General features: G+C 46.8%; 1 protein-coding gene across 5 annotated transcripts in view; it reads left to right on the top strand.

Moving 5' to 3' along the window:
* The window catches only part of IRF2 (interferon regulatory factor 2), a 91,659-nt gene that overhangs the window by 44,262 nt on the left and 34,877 nt on the right, over positions 1–12,520 (top strand). For 4 of the 5 annotated variants that reach the window (XM_019422314.2, XM_019422312.2, XM_019422311.2 and 1 more), the window contains exons 2-3: positions 3,642–3,737; positions 12,112–12,211. In XM_019422314.2, the coding sequence (XP_019277859.1) occupies positions 3,651–3,737; positions 12,112–12,211 (187 nt within the window). In that variant the 5' untranslated portion in view covers positions 3,642–3,650. Of the gene's footprint in view, positions 1–1,557; positions 1,948–3,641; positions 3,738–12,111; positions 12,212–12,520 lie in introns of those variants that run through there. The other variant, XM_019422315.2, reaches the window with a different exon arrangement.

Raw genomic sequence — 12,520 nt, 5'->3', positions numbered from 1 at the left:
CCAATCTGTCACTGTGAATTTCCTGGACAGAAGCTGGAAAATACATGCCGAGTAAGCATCTTTTCTCCGTATTCAGTCTCTGACCCTCTGTGACTGTCACCCCTGCCTTTTAATCTCTAGACGTATAATTTATTTTTAGTTCACACTAAATGATGAGTTTCTGGGGCTAGGCCCGGAAGAGAATTCTACCTTTGCTTCTTTCACAGAAGTCAGGGTGCACACTCAACTTCTGATCGTCATGGGAAACGTGTTTTCTTCCGTGTCATGTGGCAACACCACTGGTAATTCATTACTTTTTTAGTGGGGGAAGTGGGGCCGGGCTATAAAATCAAGTAGAAATAGAGGAAGTATCTTCAGGTAAAAGGATCAGGTTCAGGTAAAAGGATCAGGTTTTTCTTGTTTAACATCAGGGATGTCCTAGCTGTTTAAAACATAACAAAACATAGAAACTGAGATAAGTGAAACCCTTTAAAAAAATTTTTTTTAATGTTTGTTTATTTATTTATTTTTTTTAAGAGAGAGTGTGAGAGGGGCAGAGAGAGAGAGGGAGGCACAGGATCCGAAGCAGGCTCCAGGCTCTGAGCTGTCAGCACAGAGCCTGATGTGGGGCTGGAACGCGCAAACTGGGAGATCGTGACCTGAGCTGAAGTCGGATGCTCGACCGACTGAGCCACCCAGGCGCCCCAAGTGAAGCCCTTTGTAACAGAGTTTGTCCTACTCTGATAAGGCAATACTTGCATGTGCTTGCTTTTCCTACAAACCTGCTTATGATTAATGACAGTCCTGATTAAAGATTTAGAAAATGTTTTACATGTGTAATTTCCGTAGCATTTTGGCTCGGTAAGTAATAGCGTGAGGTTTGTTAGAAAGGTGCAGAATGTGAATGGATAAGAGATGAACCAGAAGCTGACACACTAAGACCGGCGGAGGAGATCTGCCTGCCAGAACGACCAGACTGTGCAGGAAGTCACAGAAGAGCAGGTGGCTGATAATTAAAAGTAAAAGGCAATCTAGAGCCTTGCTCCTTCGAGTCTGGTTCCAGGACCCATTAGAAAAATGGAATCACGGGTGCCTGGGTGGCTCAGTCAGTTAAGTGTCCGACTCTTGATCATGGCTCAGGTCACGATCTCACGGTTCATGAGTTTAGGTGCTGCGTCGGGCTCTGTGTGCTGACAGCACGGAGCCTGCTCGGGATTCTCTGTCTCCCTCTCTGTCTGCCCCTCCCCTGCTCATTCTCTCTCTCTCTCTCTCTCTCTCTCTCTCTCAGCATAAATAAATAAACTTAAAAAAAGAAACATAGACTCACAGGGCTTCATCTTCCAAATGAAGATTTGTGTGCACATTAAGGCTGGTGAGCGCTGGTCTGGATTCTGTAATCCACTCTTACCTTTCCTGTTAACAAAATGGATCATGGCATTTATCTGCATCAGTCTCCAGTTTCCCCTTCAGTCTTGGGATGATGGCCACAGGCCCAGGCATGGTTTTCTAGGCCCCGCGGGACCCGCCTGTGTCTGGCACCCTCTCTCTTGCTGACTGCTTCCTAGTATCATTCTGTACACAGGACTCTTCATTTGGTATGGAAATGTCTTCTTACCTGTTTCCTGTTCGGCTGGGAGTTCCTAGATGCTAGAGGATGTCTTACCTTTTCCTGTTCCTGGAGTATCGTTCTCAATAAATGTCTCTGAGTGGGTGGATGAATGAAAGCGAGTGGAGTGACTTCAGGGCCATTAAGAACCGCTGTGTTGGGAGCTCCTTTGGGCCTGTCCCTGAGGCTCCTCTTACGTGTCTCAAAGAGTGGCCCAGAGCCTCCACGGGAGCGGATGGGGACCAATCTACAATGGGAGCCCAGCCTGGCACACCTTTTGAGCTGGTCTGGATCTTGTTTGAACATCTCCTGCGTGGAAGGCAGCGTTTGGGCTTTGTAGGAATATAAAAGACCTATGAGAGGTAGAATTCCTCCTCTCAAAGAGCTTACCGGTTGGTCAGGGAGAGGGCGCGTATGCAGTGGGAAAGTTTATAGTTAAGGTAAGAGTTGGATAAGAATAAAGACAGCATAGAGCCGCCCTAAAGCAATGTTTGATTCTCAAACGAGCAGCAGCGTAAGATCAATGGCTGTTGGGGAAGTCCAGGAGGGGAGGGATTTATTCAGGCTGGAGTCGTCTGGGGAGGCCCGTGGAGGAGGAGGGCAGAAGGGTCTTGGAGGCTGGGTCAGGATGGACAAGGCCGGGGAGGGAGGAGCAGAGAGCACGGTGTGTTGCGAGAGCAGAGCCCGAGGCATCTGCAACCGTGAGTGCATCTGAACTGGGAGAGATGTGCAAGGGAAATGCAGGTTCTAGAATGTAATTAGGCTCGAGAGGCCAAGGACGCGGTCCCACGTGGTTCACGTGGTGATGCTTGCACTCTGGCATGAGCTGGGGGAGGCACAGAGGAGAGAAGTCCTCAGCAAGCTGCAAGAGAGTGTAACTGAAACTTCGCCCATCTCAATGCAAATTCATCTCGGTAGAATTTTCAGAGCTCATTTTTGGAGGAGGAAATGAGTAAAAGAAGGAAGATGCGACGAAGAGTTGAAAAGAGGATAATGTCACACTGCCCGTGAAGCTTTATAGAGTGGGGGCTTGAGTTGGCCTCCTCTTTGCTTTTGAATCCCATCTCAAATTTAGATTGGTGTGCAAACAGGATGAAGGAGCGGCAGGCAGTACTTTGTTAGTGATTCCACTCTGGATGTTTTAAGTGGGCCAGGGAAGAAAGAGTATCTAGAAAGGTATCTGGAAGGAGGGGAGAGAGGCCTTATGTGGGCTGGTAGAGGAACCGCGTTGAGACCATGCAGCTGTTTGCAGAGGGAAGGGGAGGGTGGTCTCAGAGCAGGGGGGTGGGGTGCCATGCACACTTGTAAAGGAAGACCGATGAGGGAGGGGGCAAGAGAATGCATTAGTGAGCGCAGAGCTGAAGCCAGAGCAAGATGCTGCTGTGCCCTGGAAGCCGACAGGGTATGTCCGAACGGGAGAGCTCGCTGGTGAAAGACCTTGGAGCCAAGTGAACTGATTCTTTTAGGCTTTAAAGTGCAAAGATCAGGGGTTCAAAGCATTTTGGCAGCCCAGATTCCCAGAAGCAATGAATTGGTTCTAAGAACTCTTAACCCACAACTGTTCTGCCCTGTCCATCGTGGGCTCTTAGAAGGATGATGCCCAGAGGTATTTGTAAGATACCGGTCCTCCCATTACCGGCCTGGTAATACACGGAAGGCGTCTGCTATAAACAAGGCCAGGTTGGGGCGGGGGGCTTAAGACCTTGCGTTAGGCCAGGTCACTCAGGGCTGTCCGGGCCTTTGAGCCCGCAGAATTTCTGCCAGCCCAGGCTTCCTACCTCCCTGGAACCGTCTCCGCCAAGAGCAGGCCTGGCTCAAACCACCGACCCACTGAGCCGGCTCCTGCGGAGTCAGCGTGCCCAGGGTGGGCAGGTGGGCTCGATGCAGAGCCCCCAGTGCCCGCCCTAGCCCTACAGTCCCCATGTACACATCAGCTGCGTGGTTTTGGGCAAAGGAGGGGGATCGTGGAGGACGGTCAGGCAGGGGTCTAGAACTTTCTAGTGCAGACATGGCAGGCAGTGGCAGAATTGCCTAATAACTGTGCTTCTCTTTGCAGAAGGGTACCATGCCCGTGGAAAGGATGCGAATGCGCCCGTGGCTGGAGGAACAGATAAATTCAAATACGATACCGGGGCTGAAGTGGCTTAACAAGGTAAGTGTGTTGGGTGCTTGTGTGTGTGTGAGAGAGAGACAGAGAGACAGAGAGAGAGGAGGAGGAAAAGGAGGAGGAGGGGGTCCTTACTAAAACCACATACATATAGACTGCCAGAAAGTAAAATTGTATTCCTTGTATTCAGAATCTGATGCTTGTTAATTACAAAACCAACCCACCCAAAATGATCTGTGTTTTTCTTTAATGATTCTTACCCTCTTCCTTCTCTGAATTTTTCTCTCGCTTCTCCTGGCTTTCTAGGATCAGAGGATGTGGAAATTCTTGGGTTTTATATTGGGAATGGAGCATATTGGCTTTCTTCTCAGTATTCTCTATGGAGAAGACTTTTGGTTTTGTCTTTAAAATCATCTCTTTCTTTTTTTTTTTAAGTTTATTTATTGTTTGAGAGACAGAGGCAGTATGAGTGGGGGAGGGGCAGAGAGAAAGGGCAAGAGAGAGAGAATCGCAAGCTGGCCCTGCACTGCCAGCACAGAGCCACCTACGAGACAGCAAGATCATGACCTGAGCCGAAACCAAGAGTCGGACACTTAACCAGCTGAGTCACCCAAGTGCCCCTGTCTTTTCTTTTTATTGTGAAACACCGTGTGCCTACTTGTCCTAAAAAAGTAGTGTGTCGTTTACAACCCACACATATACATAAATACTCTCTGACTTTATCAACCCCAAACTCTCAATCTAATTGATCCTACCTGTTGGGAGTGAATCAGGAAGAGAGCGGATGTCAAAATAAAGAACACCTGAAAATATATAGTTACCAGCTAGAAAAGCATCTAACATATCACGCTGTCTTTCAGAGGGTCCAAGAGAGAAGTTTCTCTCCTGCTACCAGGAATATCTCAGTTCTTCTGAGTAAATTTCCTTTTTCTCTTCTGCCTCCCCACTCATTTTAATCTTAAGGACCCAATGAATAATTCAGCTGGTCAGGCTTCATCTTTTATCGCATGGTTGAGTGCTTAGAGCCCGATTGTGGCCCTCTTCTCACAAGTGTGCAGGATACTACAGCATGATTGTGTTGACTAAGACCACTCCTGGCTTCATCTTTGCTTTTCAGATAGCTGTCAAGCCTTATTTCTTTTTTCCTCATCCACTTTTTTTGTTCACTTATTTTAAATGTATTGTATTTGAGTGCATCGGTTTCAGTGGGTCCTTTCTGAAACAAGGCGGGGTAAAAAGTAAATAGAAATCACTTAAGTAAACCATATGTCCACTTCATGGGAGCTGTCGTGTATCTTAACGTCGCATGGCAAATAAAATGTTTTTCTAGGCTTGCTGTATCTCTGGCGTTTTAAATTTGTATCCTGGAGGGGTTTTGTAACTAGCCTGCTCCAAATAAATCAGGTTGGGCCTTGGCCTCCGTGGTCAGCAGGGGCACAAGTGGAATTATAAGGAGAGGGGAGTTGAAGAAATGTGGGGTACTCAATAATAATAGTAACAACAGCTACTCCTTTAAGCAAGATACGTGCATGAGCTCACGTAATCCCCACAATGGGGTAGGATATTGTTGGGTTTTCCATTTTACAGACCAGGAAGCCAAGGTGCAGAGTCATTAAGTAGGATTATATTAAAAAAATTTTTTTTAATGTTTATTCATCTTTGAGAGAGACAGAGACAGAGACAGAGACAGAGAGCTGGTAGTGGAGGGACAGAGAGAGAGGGAGACACAGAATCCAAAGCAGCCTCCAGGCTCCGAGCTGTCAGCACAGAGCCCGACGTAGGGCTCAGACTCATGAGCTGTGAGATCCTGACCTGAGCGGAAGTTGGAGGCTTAGCCAACGGAACCACCCCGGCACCCTGGTAGGAGTACGTTTTAAAGAACAAGGTAACTTTGCCTATATCGATTCAGAGTACGAAATTAACACAGAAGTTCCTGATTTCTGAAGAGAAGTACTTTTTTTTTTTTTTCCCCTCGTACAAAAATATATCCACCAGTTTGGCTGGCTTGATGCAGTAGCAAACTTCACATGTCGTTGCGTCCCCTGTATGAGGAGGCACTTGATACGGTGCAGTGAACTGTCCTTTCAGTAGGGCTGAATTGTGCCCCCCGCCCCCCTGCAAACCGTATATCCACTTCCTTACCCCCGGAACCTGTGGACGCGTCCTTGCTGGGAGAAACGGTCTTTGGGAAGAGTTAAAGATCTCAAGATGAGATCCAGCTGGGCCAATGCGGTGACAAGTGTCCATAGAAGAGGCGGAGAGGAGAAGACCCACACAGAGCAGAAGATGGAGTGAAGACAGAGGCAGAGATTGGAAAGACAGATCCACTAAGCCAAGGAGCGCCTGACCCCACCCGAAGCTGGACGTGTCAAGGGAGGACTGTCCTCACAGCCTCTGAAGGAGATGCGACCCTGCTGACCTCTTGGCTCTGGGTTTCCGGCCTCCAGCACGGTCCTGGGCTATACGCTGCCCCGTCTATGGCAGTTTGGGGACAGCCTGTGAGAAGCAAATCCACCCTCTTGGGACTGCTTCCTCGCTGGGACTCCACCGCGACACGTTTTCTTCCATCTACTTCGTCCGTGATTTTCCTGAGAGAGGACCGCAAAGGAAATGGATTCTTCTCTGTGCAGCGAACCCTCCACCCCTGTCAGGTGGCCCTCCCCGTTGAGCTCCACTCAGCTGGCTCCTGGCTTGTGAGTTCTCCTCCCTGGCGGAGCGGGAAAGGAGACCCCTCGGCCGCCTCGTCTGGCCCCCCTGCTGGCCCTCTGCCTGAGCGGGCCGTGGCTGCCGCAGTGAGGCCTCTGAGGCACAGGAGGCCGCGTGCGCCCTGGGGACCGGTCATTCGGGCCTCCCGCCCGCCTGGGCAGAGCGTCTGCAAGGTTGTCTGTGTGCTCAGGCAGGGCTGTCACCGGCACTGTGCACCTCGGGTGGCATCAGGACCTTTTCTCTCCGTACCTCCACCTCCTCGGGGCATCTTTATCTAGGTTTCTGCTAACTTAGGCTTTGGCATTCATCTGCCCACATAAATATTTGAGACCTTGCTGTTCTTTCCTTCTCCTTCACAAGCATTCTGCCTGAAATTCCTGCTTGCGTTCTGTGGCTTGAGGTCATCGTAAAATCTCTTCTTCTGCTGAAGACTGGTGGTGACTCTTAGAAAACGGCCCTGTCCGTGGGGCTCTGTTACTCACTTAGGCCTTAGCTGCGTTGTTCAGAATGTGTTGGCGTTGATGGGGGCGTACTCCGTGCTGGAAGGCCCTGGAGGGCAGGCCAGGGAGGTCTCGGTTGTTACTGCTCGCTGGCTGGGTGCTGGGCCTCCCTCCCGCCTGTTACTTTTTTTAATATTTGTGTAGAAAGAGGAGGGGGAGGGGCAGAGGAAAAGAGAGAATCTTAAGTAGGCTCCATAGTCAGCATGGAGCCCTCTGGGGGGCTCGATCCCACAACCCTGGGATCATGACCTGAGCTGAAATTAAGAGTGGGACACTCAACAGACTGAGCCACCTAGGCACCCCAGGGCCCGTTACTTTTTATTAGGAGCATTTGCACACAACACAGTAGGTTTAAATGGTATAATGGCTCGAGAGAAGAGTGTAGCAAAATCCCGTGTAGTTTTAAAACTCGTCTCTAGATGTAACCATTATTAACATTTGTTAAAAATGTTTTATTTATTTTTGAGAGAGCGAGCGCGAGCGGGGAGGGCAGAGAGAGAGGGGGAGGCAGAAGATCAAAGCAGGCTGCACGCTGACAGCTGGCTGACAGCAACCTGATGTGGGGCTCAAACTCACGAACCACGAGATCATGACCTGAGCCGAAGTCAGGCTCTGAACCAACTGAGCCATCCAGATGCCCCAACAATTGTTAACATTTAAAAAATGTGTGTGTGTGGTATTTGAAAGCAACTCCCTCACAGCATACATGTATAAGACTTAAAACCATTTTCTATATGTTCACCATACCATTATCAATTGTATAACCATAAATAAATCATAATTAATCGTAATTTTTTAACATCATCACTGCACCGTCCATATCTGAAATGCCTCGACTATTCCCAAAATGTGTTTCTACAGTTGATTTGTTCAGTCAGAATCCAGAAAAGGCTCACAGGGTGTGTTTGGTTGGTCTGATTCGAAGTGTCTCCTGATTGTCATAATAATGAACGGTAGCTCCTCCTTTTTTTCCCATTTTGCCATTGACTTGTGGAAGAGACCAGGTCATTTCTGGATTGTTTGTGGTTTCTCTGGGCCATTTTTTGAGGAGGGAAGGAGGCAGCCACATCCAGGCTCGTTGTTTGCTTTGTAGCTCTGATTGATTCCCACTCTGGTTCTTGGAGTTCTCATTTCATGTGGGAGACCTACCTGGACCCCAGGGCCAAGGCCACTCTCCAAGTGTACGGTGTCCCTAGGTAGTTTCAGACCTTATTCTTTCATTCACAAGCAGGCTTGTGTTTATATAAATATCAGTCTACCTCAGATCAAGGTAAGGAGTCCACACAAAAACAGCAGAGTAGACTGGAACATCTTATAGACAGTGGAGGAGAGAAGAAGCAGAGAAAGTTAAATGAGCTAGTTTCCACTTGGGGCCAAGGTATGTTTGTTCTGCATTACTCAAGATAATCTTAAATGTTCTTCTCAGTTCAAGCAGTGCTTCTCTCTCTTGCCCTCAGGTAGGTAGGCAGAGTCCTCTCTCTGTATAAGCACTGGTAGAGTCTGTAACATGCCATCCTTCCATACATGGTAGGCACATCCTATGTGGATGGGACACTCAGGGCTTCTCATAGCAAGTACTGATGTCCCAGAGTCTACACAGACATGGAGCAATGTCATTATCACCTTTGGGACATAAAGATCTATGACCAGAATGTTTACTCCTCAGAATCTCTTCCAGTGCGTTACTTTTTTTTTATAATGTTTTTATTTTTGAGAAAGAGAGAGAGCGAGTATGAGTGGGAGAGGGGCAGAGAGAGGGAGACACAGAATCCAAGGCAGGCTTCAGGTTCTGAGATGTCAGCACAGAGCCCAATGCGGGGCTCAAACTCACAAGCCACGAGATCATGATCTGAGGCGAAGTTGGGTGCTCAGCTGACTGAACCACCCAGGTGCCCCCAGAATCTCTTCCAGTTTTAAAATGAGTCTCCCCGGGGTGCCTGGGTGGCGCAGTCGGTTGAGCGTCCGTCTTCAGCCAGGTCACGATCTCATGGTCCGTGAGTTCGAGCCCCGCGTCGGGCTCTGGGCTGATGGCTCGGAGCCTGGAGCCTGTTTCCGATTCTGTGTCTCCCTCTCTCTCTGCCCCTCCCCCATTCATGCTCTGTCTCTCTCTCTGTCCCAAAAATAAATTAAAAAAAACGTTGAAAAAAAAAATTTAAAATGAGTCTCCCCTTCTTTATCTTTTAACATAGTCTTTAAAAAAAAAAGATATATATGATATGTTTATTAGTTATTTATTTTTTGCAACATGAAAAAGTAGTTAAAAGTAACATGTAGTTTTTTGGGGATACCTGGGTAGCTTAGCTGGGTAAGTGTCCAACTCTTGATCTCAACTCAGGTCATGATCTCATGGTTTGTGAGATCAAGCTCCTCGTTGGGCTCTGTGCCGACAGCATAGAGCCTGCTTAGGATTCTCTCTCCCTTTCTCTCTGCCCCTCCTCCACTCACACTCTATCTCAAAGTAAATAAATACACTTTAAAAAAGTTACATGTATTTTTTTTTAATTTACCACTTTAACCATTTTGAAATGTACAATTCAGTGGCATTAAGTATACTCACAATGTTACACAACCATCACCACTACAATTCCAGAATTTTCATCACCCCAAGAGGACGACACTGTGCCTGTTAAGCAGTCACTTTCCATTGCAAGGCACTGCAAATCCTTTCCTTGTGCAAGGCATCAACTAGTCTGCTTTCTGTCTCTTTGGATTCGCCTTTTCTGGTCATTTCATATAAATGGAACCATTCAGTAGGTGGCCTTTTGTAGAAGGCTTCTTTCACTTAGTGCAACGTTCAAGGTTCTTTCATGTTGTAGCTTGTGTCAATAGTACATTCCTTTTTGTGGCTGAATAATATTCCATTTAATGCATGTACAATATTTTCTTTATCCATTCATCAGTTGATGGACATTTGGCTGTTGTGAGTAGCACTGTTTTGAACATTCATGTATAAAATATTTGTTTGAACACCGGTTTGTGATTTTTTTGAGTGAAATTACTGGGTCATGTGAGAACTCTGTGTTTAACTTTTTGAGGACTAGCCAAACTGATTTCTACTGTGTCTACCCTATTTGACATTCCCACCAGCAGTGTGTGAGGGTTCCAGTTTCTCCACATCCTTGCCAATAACTTACTACTTGTTTTTTGATTTTACCTAGCCATCCTGGGGTAGGAAGTGGTATCTCATTGTTGTTTTGATTTGCATTGGCCTAATGATTGGTGATGCTATGTGTCTTTATGTGCTTATTGGCCATGTTATTTATCTGCTTTCAACAAAGGTCCATTCAGACTCTTTGCCTATTAAAGAGGATCTAGGGATCCATGGTGGATAATTGCTAGGTTTAGTCATTATGTTTGTGGTTTTGTGATTTGGGCATAATTTCTGTGGTACTAGGTTTGGTAGGGTGTGTGTGTGTGTGTGTGTGTGTGTGTGTGCACGCGCGTGCCTGCATGGACACAAATGCTTGAGAAGATCTATATACCAGAATCCTTTGTGCTTAATGAGATAGATTTCAGCCTGGGTGACTGACCTCCAGAACTCCTTGGACCTACAGAAAGGTGCAACAGCAAATTCCATGAAGGGTTTAGGTCTTTAAGCATAAGCCTTTGGATTCTGGTTGTTCTCTTGAGGAGAAGTTGTTTCACTGAAATAAATGTCTTTTCTTTTTTTTTTTTTCCATTTTCATGTGAACATCAAAAATGACATTAAAATGATTTTGCCCTCTGATTTTCATCTACATTAAAAAATAAAATTTCACTCAGACCTTTGCTCATCACTGCCCTTTGGAGACAGCTAACCTGAAACCGTGCAATCTCGGTGGATGATACAGAATGAACAAGGAGGGGTTTATGAAAAGCCTCTGACTTTCAGTTCTTTTTAATTTTAACAGGTTTTGGGGAACTCTCAAATGTTCTGAAATATTTTTAGTTCAGGCTTTGTGATTGGCTCTATAGAGAGGCACTGAGTCCCTTTTGGGTCAGTTGGGACCCTTTCTGTCTTTCGTTGTATGAAACCAAGGTGGTGGAAAATCCCTACTGACATCTTCTTCCCTTCCCCAGTGTATCGTGCAGGGATCTCCATACCTAGAAACTACCAGAACTACCTTTAGGGCTTCAAAAAATATAGTTCTCCTGGGCTTCGTTGCCACAGAATCTAAGACAACAGATGCGTCATAGGATTGGAAATCTGAATCTGACCACTGGGAGACAATGTGTGATGTGATTAAGTGATTGTGGGATCGCGTGATGTGGTTTTGAATTCAGACACTACAGTAATTTCCTTGGCTATAGAATGAATTCTGTTCCTCAGTTTCCTCAACTGTGAAAGAGAAATGATAACATGTGGAGCTCCGTAGGTTCTCAGAACAAAACTGAGACCATGTGAACACATGGACAGCCAGATGTAAAGTGCCAGGGGAACACAATAATTGCTGGTCCTGTCCAGTCACGGGCATGGCTTTGTTTCCAAAGCTCTGGTTTCTAATCCTGTGTTTGCCAGGGTTGATTCCAGCTATTCTGAGTTGCCTCTCGGGCTGTAAGAGAGGTGGGAGGGGTCTACTGTGAGAATTGCACTGAGAGACTTCTCCAGAAAAGTAGTATCATCTCTGCACACTCCATACGTCTTTGTTTGTACATCTTGATGTTCCATGCAGGGCAGTAGACACTTAGGGGTTAGGACATTAGACCACATCTTCAATTTCTGTTGGCTACACAAGTAGATTGAGGTAGTTAGTCTCTGTGCCAGTGACCTCAGATAACCCTGATTTCCCTTTTAGCAGCACAAATGGGTGTCATTTTGGAAAGTTGCCTACTTTTTAATTTGCCTAAGGCAACCAGAGTTCCTCTTTGGCAAATGATGGAAACCAATGGTAATAATAAGCATTAGAAGTTGCAGTCAGTGACCAATTATATGTGGTCCTTTAAGGAAAAATGACGCAGGTAACAGAACGCATTGGCATATCCCCAGATCATCACGTTGACCTTGGAGTACATTCCTATGCTGCCAGACTCCACATGACTCTGAGTCTTTCCCGATCAGGCCATCAAGATTTGGGGCCCAGTGGGGAGGTGCGTTTACTAGTGGATTTTACTGTAGACACTTAGCAAACCCAGTGACACTTAGTAGAGAATCTTACTAGCCAGGACTTACAAACCTCCCGCAAAGGTGGCCTGAACCCCGTGGTTGCAGTTGCTTTTTTGATTTTGTTTTTCAGGAAAAGAAGATTTTCCAGATCCCTTGGATGCATGCGGCTAGACATGGGTGGGATGTGGAAAAAGATGCACCACTCTTTAGAAACTGGGCCATCCACACAGGTAGCAAATGCCCCACATCGTCTCTAGAGGCAGACGCTGTTGTCGGTTGTTGCTTACATGTCTTCTTTTTCTTTCTTTCTTTTTTTTTTTTAATGTTTATTTATTCTCGAGAGAGAGACAGACAGAGACAGAGTATGCGTGGGGGAGGGTCAGAGAGAGAGGGAGACACAGAATCTGAAGCAGGCTCCAGGCTCCCGGCTGTCAGCACAGAGCCTGACGCGGGGCTCGAACTCACAAACTGTGAGGTCATGACCTGAGCCAAAGTCGGACACTTAACCGACTGAGCCACCCAGGCACCCCATTTTTCTT

This window comes from Panthera pardus, unplaced genomic scaffold (assembly GCF_024362965.1).
Source record: "Panthera pardus isolate Hobbes unplaced genomic scaffold, ASM2436296v1 HiC_scaffold_13, whole genome shotgun sequence".
Taxonomy (NCBI): Eukaryota; Metazoa; Chordata; class Mammalia; order Carnivora; family Felidae; genus Panthera; species Panthera pardus.
This window is presented reverse-complemented; position numbering and strand designations above follow the sequence as displayed.